This window comes from Spermophilus citellus (assembly GCF_964194105.1).
Source record: "Spermophilus citellus genome assembly, chromosome: 2".
NCBI lineage: Eukaryota > Metazoa > Chordata > Mammalia > Rodentia > Sciuridae > Spermophilus > Spermophilus citellus.
In genome coordinates this window covers 20,305,027-20,314,246 of record NC_138183.1, presented here as the reverse complement: position 1 = coordinate 20,314,246, position 9,220 = coordinate 20,305,027, and the positions used below count along the sequence as shown (strand labels likewise).

At 62.2% G+C, this 9,220-nt stretch overlaps 1 protein-coding gene across 1 annotated transcript; it reads right to left on the bottom strand.

Moving 5' to 3' along the window:
- Positions 1-1,295: 1,295 nt before the first annotated feature.
- KIF12 (kinesin family member 12) lies at positions 1,296-7,864 on the bottom strand (the record flags this gene model as incomplete). The annotated part of the gene is made up of 19 exons (XM_081280178.1): positions 1,296-1,435; positions 1,715-1,833; positions 1,921-2,021; positions 2,580-2,684; positions 2,758-2,848; positions 3,163-3,249; positions 3,440-3,530; positions 3,618-3,720; positions 4,269-4,373; positions 4,453-4,571; positions 5,199-5,355; positions 5,512-5,603; positions 6,294-6,429; positions 6,605-6,739; positions 7,108-7,183; positions 7,274-7,401; positions 7,511-7,589; positions 7,679-7,744; positions 7,839-7,864. The coding sequence occupies 19 exons, from the start codon at positions 7,862-7,864 to the stop codon at positions 1,296-1,298; spliced, it is 1,956 nt and encodes a 651-aa protein (XP_081136304.1).
- Between the last annotated feature and the right edge of the window lie 1,356 nt (positions 7,865-9,220).

Below are 9,220 nucleotides of genomic sequence, written 5' to 3'. Positions count from 1 at the left end.
TTCTGGTCCCCTGCCTCCACCCCTCCACCATCCGTGCCAGGCCAGCCTGGTCCACGTGCAAATCTAAGCCAGTGACTCCGCGAGCCCTTCCACGGCTCCCCTGTGCCCTGGACACGGCCCCAGTTCTGGATGTGGCCCACTGGCCCTGAAGTGCCTGGTCCTGGAAAATTCGGAAACTCAGAGGCCTCTGGGCCTTTGCCTCCCGGCCCCTCCACCTGCCAACTGCCATGACTTCCTCGGCGAAGCTTTCCTGGCCCCCCACAATTGCTTACTGGGAGACCCTCCTTGGTGCCTCTACAACACCCTGACCTTCCCGTCAGCCCGTGTGAGGTTGGAAGTGCCTGTCTGCCCCGCAGCAGTGGGGGCTACCAGGGAAAGCCACCTCTGTCCGTGTTGGTCCCGTTCGCAGCTTACAGCTCCAAGTGCAGCTGACACCGGGTGTTTGTTGAATGAATGAGCCAATGAGCCCTGTGGGCCTCAGCTTCCCGGACTGTAAACGCCACCGTGGAGTTGACCGGGGGCTTCCTGTGCTGAGCCGCTGCTCCCACTCCCCATCCCTCCTGTCACATCCAGACCTCTCCATAGCTACAGACCCCCCATCCTCCTGGGCACTCAGACCAGGGACCACGACATTCCTCACATCCTTGGTCCTCATGAATGCTCACAGGTCAGGCGCTGTCCCCCCAGACAGCGGCCCAGGAAGGTGCAGGCCTGAAGCATCTGAAGCCAGGTCTCCCGAGACCACCAGCACCAGGACATGCAGCTAGCACAGAGCAGGGGGGACCCTAGCCACTCGACTGCCCCAGCTCAAGCCTCCCCCAGTGAGACATTCACCATCCCATGCCCCCATACCTTCCCAGTGCCAACCTACCAGTGGCACATGGTAGGTGCTCAATTAAAACTAGTTCAATACGTGAAGGGAGGTGGAAGGCTAGGCATCCCTGACCAGAAGAGGACACACATCCGTACCGAGAGTCCTCGTTCCTCCGCAGACTCCCCAAAGAGCCCTTCCCATCTCAGATTATTCCCTTAAGGAAAATGACTGACGCACAGAACCAGACCCGGAGCCAACACCTCTCTTTATTCATACATTTTGTCCCCTGCTGCCTGGTTTCTCAGGACAGTCTTATCTCAAGGGCAGCATCCTCCACTTGTCCCCCCAAAGAGCCCCCCAGCCCCTGGAGGTATGTTCTGCCCAGTCCAGCTGCGGGCTGAGTAGCCACAGCCACTGCCATTCACAGAACCAGGAGAGCCAGCCCGGGGCGCACGGCAGACTCCTGGTCTCCACTTTGCTTTCATTGGGGAGGGGCGACTCTGTCTGGGCTCTGAGCACACTTGCTGGTGGGTGGCCGGCTCTGGCCCCGTCGCAGGGAGCTGCCAATCTGCAGTCTGAGGGCCTCCAGTCTCTGGGCGAGGTTCGGGACCCCGGCCCCACCTATGGAGCAGCGAGACTGGAGGCCTGTCCTCCCCGGGCCTCCTGCCCTCCCTGGGCCTCCTTCAAGCCCAGCGGGCCAACACCTTCTGGAGCAGCACCCACACCCTTCCCTACAGCTGTCTGCGCCTGGGGGCCCTAAAGAGAGAATTCCAAGGTTTGCAGCCAAGGGTTCTGAGCAGTCCCTCCTAAGCCCACCGCCCAGAGACGGAAGCCTGAGGCCCAAGCACCCCAGGGCCTCTCTCCGAGGCCTGAGCACCCCAGGACCCCCTCACCCTTCACCTTTCAGCATTGGCGGCGTCTTCGAAGGCCCCATGGGCAGCGGGGGGGCCGAGGGCACCACCTCCTCCCCGGTCAGCACCTCTGCCAGGATGCGGGTCTCAGTCCAGTCACTGTGGCTCCTGGGCCAGGGTGAGCAGGTGGTCGCAGGGGAGCATTTGCCTCCCCAGGGCTCCTCCCCACTCAGACGGCCCCAGGGCTGGGCTCACCTCTTTCCTGGGCACTGGGCAGAGCCAGGGCTGCATGAGGGTGCCCAGGTGGGGGGCCGGGCAGACAGGGGCAAGCCGCCCGGGGCCTCGGGGTCTGGCACCTATAGGAAGATCAGAGCCCACACTGGGTGACCTCAGTCCTGCCTCTCGGTGTCCCACTTTCCTGGTGCTGGCCATGACTCCTGGCCATGCCTGTCCCACCAGGTGCCCAGAGTGTCAGGCCAGCGTAACAGGCGGGGTCTTGGTCGCCCTCCTCTGGGCTACAGGCAATTCATGTAGTGTCCTGAGACTGGGAGCCTCTGGCAGGCAGGAGCCGTGCCTGGGCTATTTCTGAACCCTGGACACCTGGGACAGAGGCTGCCCGCAGCTGGGAGCCCAGGGGAGGGGACTGACGAGGCCAGTGGGCGCAGGAGCAGCAAATGCACAGATGGGCAACCACTCAAGTGCAGGAGCGAACCAGCGATCCCGGGCTGTGTTCCTAAGAGACGGCGGGTGGGATGAGGGCACGTTCTGCACCCTGAACTGGGCGCCCCAAGCCAGCCCTTCACCCACCGTGATGCAGCCCGGAACCCAGGATCCCTGGGGTCCCCATTCCCTGACTGTCGACCTCTAGATCAAGGTCCAGGTCCCCCAGGTCCTCCCTGCCCAGCCTTTCCTACCTGCGGCTGGTGGTGCTCCCTCCGCGGGCAGGCCCAGCGGGCCAGAGGCGCTCGGCACAGAGGGCAGAGGTGGCAGCAGGGACAGGAGCAGAGGGGTGGCAGTGCCTGCAAGAGGGCACATCAGAGGCTCCGCAGCGTCCTAGCTTATCACCCTTGCAGGCTGGGTGGGGAGACTCACGTGGCAGGGGGCAACTGGCACCATCAGGCAGGAGCACGGTGGGCTGGGCACGGGGCACGGCTGGCAGGGGGCACGGGCAGAGCAGAGGCGCCTGCAAAAGAGCTCTGCCTGTGGCTGCTGCCCCCCTGGGCTGGCCTCGAGATCCCCTCAGCAGACACCAGCAGCACTTCCTGTGCACAGGGCCCCTTCCCCTGCCCTCCAGGCCCCAGGCGCGGGTGACCCAGGACCCCATCTTACAGAAAAGGAAACCCAGGCAGCGAGGGGTCAAGTGACAGGACTGACCGGGCACAGCCAGGAGCTGGCAGGGCTCGAAACTGAACCCAGGTGGACCCAGAGGTCACACCGCCATGTCACTAAGTCCCTCTGTTCCCGGTTTCCCTCTCTCTAGGCTGCGGCCGCACTCACCTTTCCAACTCGAGGACCTGCTGGGAGAGGACGTGCTGTTGGTCGCGGGCCAGGTCTCGGCTACTCTGCAGCTGGCTTATTTCTTTCCTGGGAGAGGACAGGCCCCCTAGGTGACAGGGTGCTGGGGTGTCGGTCAGGCCCTACTCACTGCAGCCCAGTACCAGCTACAGGAAGCTGGGGGGGGACGAGGGGGCAGGGGACAGGAAGGGCAGCATCTTGACCGAAGCACCCGGCACGGAGGGGCGGTGGTCAGTGTCCCCCTGGGACTGGGCTGCACCTGAGCCGCTCATTCTCCAGCATGAACTCCTGCAGCATGCCGTAGAGGTTCCGCTGGGCCCAGGCCACCCGGGCTCCCCGGAGCGCTGGGCCTGTGTGGGAGTGGGCGGTGACGAGATCCACAGAAGCAGCAGACCCAGCCACATCCACCTCCACCTCCACCCCCAGGGAGCTCCTACCCTGGGGGTCCCTTTGGTCCAGCTGCAACCGCAGGTGACGGTTCTCTTCCTGGAGCTGTAGCATCTCAGTCTCCAAACGCTGAGGCTGCTTTGCCACAGGGGACTGCAGAGAAAAGAGGCCCAGAGCCACCCTTTAAGGTTGTACAAGTTGTGCACTGCACAAGGCCTTGCAGGGGTGGGGAGTAAGTGGGGCCTAAAATCCAGCCCATGTTTCACTTGCCAGCCTCTATCGGGAGCTGGCATGTGGTGCCCACTGCGTCCTCCTGGAAGACCCCAATCTGAGCTGGACTCGGCTCTAGGTCCAAACCAAACTCATTTCTGTCCCAAAGGCCCAGATTCTGGCCTCTCAAAGGACCCTGTATCAGACCCAAACTCCACTCGCACTGAACCATGATGCCAGCTGAGGTCCTGGCCAGGCTCTGGATCATGTCCCAGATCTCACTGCACCCTGGACCTGCCCAAAGCTGACTGTGACCTTGGTTGGGACCCTGGTCCCACCTGCCAACCATGATGTCACTTCCAGGATTCCAGCTCTCAGCCCACCTCTGACCCAGTCCCAGACTTCAACCGTGAGGCCTTCAGGCTGCGACTCCTGCCTCCTGATGGGAGCCCACCTCCCCGGCCCGGCCCTGCACCTGGGAGCCTGTTCACCTTGGGGGCCTGAGGCCGGGTGGTGACTCGCTGAGCCCGACTTGCATAACGCAGGGTGCTGAGAGTCTCAGGGAGGCACTGGGCAGAGGGGGACACGCAGGCCACCTGGGGAGGACCCCCTGAGTGCTCCTCCCTGGGAGCCCCTCCCCCAGGCCCTGCCCTCCCAGCCAGACCCCTAGGGTACCATGAGGGTGACCCCACGCCCCCCTAGTGAGTCTGCCAGCAACTTGGTGAGCTTGCTGTCCCGAAAAGGAATGTGGCTCTGCTTCCGCTGTGGGTCCAGTAGCAGGGAGATGCAGTGACCTGGGTGGGGAAAGCAAGGCCCAGAAAGGTTGCACCCCTTGTCCAAAGACACACAGCTGGATGCTACAGAGCCGGAGCTCCACCCAGACCCAGGCGACTCCAAAAGTCCATCTTCCACACAATCTCACTGCTCATTCAGACGGGTGTCCCCTGCCAGCCTGGGCCTCCTGAGCGCTCAGATGGCCTGGCCACCCTAGTCTCCAATGCCCAGCAGGGTTCTGGCACTTGTTAGGGACCCAAGAAGTTTCTAATCAATGGCTGAATGAAAAGGAATTTCGTGAGCACCTCCTGTGTGTGGCACTGGGAGGTGCTAAGTCCCAGGCCCGTAAGGACCGAGGTCCCATAACCTGGGGTGGGGACATAGGTGCAGCTCTCTCCCTTTCTGGGCCTCAGTCTCTAGGTGAACCAGCACCTCCTAAGTTGGCATGTCACTCTTGAGACCCTGGGAGTTTACAGTGTGAAAGACAACGTTCTAAGTAGGGAAGAAAGACAGCCCAGGCCTGTCTCCCGGTCAGCTCCTGGGCCCACCCCTATGCATCACAACGTCTCTGGTCCCCGCTGGGGGCAGCTATTGGGCAGGTGCACAGGAGGGACACAGGAAACCAGACTGGCGTCCCCAGGCCTCACCCAGGGCCAGCAGGCTGCGGTTGATGCTGTTGGCCTCGAGCATCAGCTCCCCACGGGATCCTGTGGCCGCCACCTTCTCACTGCCCGCCAGGTCCACGAAGCACAGCTTCCCACCAACAAGGGGCGCCCCGGGGTCCGCGGGAGGCATCTGCTGGGGCTGAGGGACCAGGGCTTGATGGGGACTGGGAGGACGGTTCCCATCAAAGTCACAAGGTGGCAAGGCCAAGCGTTTCCACTACCACCCCACCTCCAGCACACACCCAAGGTGGTTCACACACGCTCTGGGCAGCTCCCTCCCCATCCGGGCACTCACAGTGGGGCGACCTATGTAGAGCGTGAGCAGGGCGTGGCTTCGGCTGGAGGCCTGGTTCAGGGTGTGCGCTGATCTCCTTCTCCGGCTGAGACCTGGAGGGGCGACAGCGGGGAGCTGCACTTGGTAGAAGAGAAGGTCACAGCCAATGAGGAAGAGAGCAGAGGGCAGAGAGCCCCCGGCACACAGAGGCAGAGGCAGAGGCAGAACAGGTGTTGGTTCAGGAAAAATGGGATGTGGGTCTGGCTCTAGCAGACAGGTCTAAGCAGAGGAGAGAGAACCCAGCAGAAGAATGACATCACCCTGACATCCATAAACATCTCTCCTATTGATGTGTAGGAGAGGGCGGAGACCAGGCACAGAGTCACCTAAGGAATGGCAGAGCTGGGGATGCGCACCCTGGGTCCCTGCCGGAGGAGGGATGAGCCATAACTATTCTATCAATATTCTAAGCTTGAAGGAACCAGGCTGGGACGGAAGGGCCCAACAGCCTAGGCTAAGCGGTTCCACCTCTACCCACAGGGCAGGGCAGGGGGCGGTCCTGGAGCCTAAAGGGATGTGGCCTGGAGCTTGGAAATGGGCTGCTGGGAAGAGGCTTGACCCAGCTGGAGGCTGGACCTGCAGGGAGGTCTGGGCTGAAAGGAGTCTGGAAGGCACCATCCCAGGCCTTGGGGACATTACTGGGCCAGGTCTGAGTTGCAGGTTTGCTGGTCCTTCTCCCCCAGGGGAGTTCTCTGGGTGGAGGCACAGCCCTCCGCCAACGCAGCTCCTGCAGGAGCTCGCACCCATCTGAAGAAGGTCCATCAGGGTCTCCAGACTCCTGAACTCCACCACCCGCAGCTGCTCCACGTAGAAGCCCCGGGTCTTATTCCAGCGAACGGGGAGCGGCCGGGGAGACCCCAGGCTCAGCAAGTCCCGAACCTGGGAGAGGAGGGAGCAGGGGTGAGGAAGGCTCCCTCTGATTCTGCGCTCCATCCGCCCAGCCCTTCTTGACAAGGTTCCCATGTCCCCTTCGGCCCCCTGACCCTGGCTCCTTTGGAGAGCAACGGTCTTCCTTTCCCTTTGGGCTCTTTACATTTATTCCTCCCTTCCCTACCTGCTCGTTGTAGATCTCCAGGTAGGAGGCGCGGAGGGTGACGGGGGCGCCCAGGTGCTGCACGCGGTCCAACAGCCAGGCGAAGGTCCTCTGCATGATGCCTGCCAGGCTGGGGGGCACAGGCACCCCGTCCCCCTGGGGGCAAAACCAGCTGAACCTAGGCGCTGGCCCCGCAGCAGCAGCCCAGTGATAAGTCCCTTCTTCCCGGGCACGTGCTGTGCGCAGGAAATATCTCATTTAATCCCCACTATCATTTCCTTATCAGGTTTTTCATCATTTCCAAATGAAGAAACTGAGAACTAGTTAAGTAAAGGGATCAAACATCGAACCCAAAGGCTCCAAACGGGCAAGTCCCTTCTCCATGATCCTCAGTTCTCTGCCAATAAATGGGGCGGGGCCGCATCATCCAAGCCCGGTCCGCGGGGAGCCCCGGCTGCCTGCAGCTCGCAGGATCCCCGCCCACCAGCCCCGACCTTGGAGGGCTCGGCGGGCGCTCCGCGCACCTGGGGCGGCGGTCCGGTCAGCGTGTAGGTCTTCCCGGAGCCCGTCTGGCCAAAGGTGAAGACGGTACAGGAGAATCTGCGGGCGGCAGGGCGCGGATGGACACGGGCTGGGGCAGCGGACCGGGCGGGTGCGGGAGCCCACCCGCGCCGCGCCCCGGCCACTCACCCGCGCAGAGCCAGCTCGCCCAGCCGCCGCACTCCACACGCCCGGAACACGTCCTCCTGCGTGCGCGCCCCGTCCAGCACCGCGCCGAAGCGGAACGCCACGTCCGGGCCCCCGCCCGGGGGGCTCACCTGGGGAGGGCGATGGGGGGCGGTGGGGGACACTCTGGAAAGGGCCAAGATGCCGGGAGAGGCGGGTGCCCCGGTGTGCTGTTGTAGGGTGGCTGGAGGGGTTTCTCACCTGCAGAGTCCGGGTCCCCGAGCAGTGCAGCGCGCTCTGCTCTCCTCGACGCAGCTCGGCCGCGCTCATTGGACGCACCCTAGATTCCAGGGAGCATAGATGGTCCATCCTGATACCTCCGTGGGTCCCATCTTCGCCCGGGGAACCTCCTGGTCAACCTATGCCCACCTGAGCACCACTTGGATGGGCGTTTCCGGCCCCTCTGACCCCTGCTCCACGCTCCGCGCGGGGTCCCTGTGGCAGCAACGTGAGTTAGGGTCTCCGAGCCCCGCGCTGTCTGCTGGGCGCGACGGTCGGGCTCCCGGAACTGTCCCAAGGCTCTGCTTACCCGTCGGGAGAGCCACGTTCCTCCATGTCCAGCTCTGCGCCCGGCATTAGCCACGCCCGAGTCTGGATCCTTTCCTTGGAGGGCTCGCTCTCCAATACCAGCTCTTTTCCGCAGGGTTCATTCCCGCCCCCAACCCGCCAGCCCTGAGGTCATCCATCCGTAAAGCTCCCGCCTGCCCAGGGCTAGCTAGTTAAAGATTTACCCACCCCACGCTGAGCCCGGAAAGTCCCAAGTTAGGCCCCCTCACTGAGACTCTCTTACTCCTGGCCAGTTCCATCAGCAGGAACCCATGGGGCCACCCAGACCGGCCTCCTTTGTGCACAAAGCGACAGGAAACCAGAATTCGAAGGACTCAGTCAAGGCCACAGAGCTACCCTGGGCAGAGCCTGGACCAGGCTTGTCTCTCCACACACCCGCCCCTCTCCCAAGAGTTCCAACTTTTCTTGGTTCAGCACACAGAGAGGGGAGGGGCTTGGGCACCAGGGAGGGGCCCAGGTCTCAGTCAGCTCTAGGGAGGTCCCGGCTGCCTGTCGCTGAGCTGAGAGCAGGTTTCCATCATCTGGATAAATATTGGAGCGCCTGCGTCTATAATGCCAAAGCTAATCCAAGGCCAGCGCGCTGTTTGACTTTCCCTTCAGGCTTCCGAGAACAGTAGAGATGTCTGTGAGTGCGCAGCCTGGGCAACCGCTCATGTTGTTCCATTCTCCAGGCTGAGCATCAGGGCAGAAGAATCACAAGCAGACCTATCCCTCCCAGCTCTCAGTCTGACTGAGTGGACAGGAGAACAATCCAGTGTGCAGGGCCTTTGCGGAGCTCAGAGACTTGTAGGAGCCGAGGGCCAGGAGGTGAGGGTGGTCCAGACAGAGGACACTTGCTTCAGGAAGACACTTGAGGGGCGTGGAGATGGGTGTGTCAAGGAGAGGTGGTTTGAGGTAGACCCATTTCATGGGGGGCACATCAAGGAGCTGGGCTCACTCCTCAGGGAACCAGGAAGCCACTGTGTGTCCCAGGAAGGAAGTGATACTGTCAGGTTGGCATTATTAGTGGTACTGTCATTCTGGCTGTCTCTATATGTTCTCTGAATATTTCCACAAACTCCTTTCCCCCTGAACACACAGCAGCTGGAAATCCTAAAATCCACCCACTGTGTACTGTGACAAATGACAGCCAACTATCAAAGCCAATTTCTAGAATACGGACCACCGTGGGTAGCAGCAAGCTGCCCAAGCACTGGAGGTGTGCATGTGAGAGCCACTTGACATGTTAGTTACAGGATCCTCTGACGGGCTACAGGGAGGGGACTGTAGAGCCAAGAAACACAGTCCCCAGCCCTGCCACTTACTGGCCCCTGAGCCGGGGCCCCCTGGGCCTGTGTCCTCCCT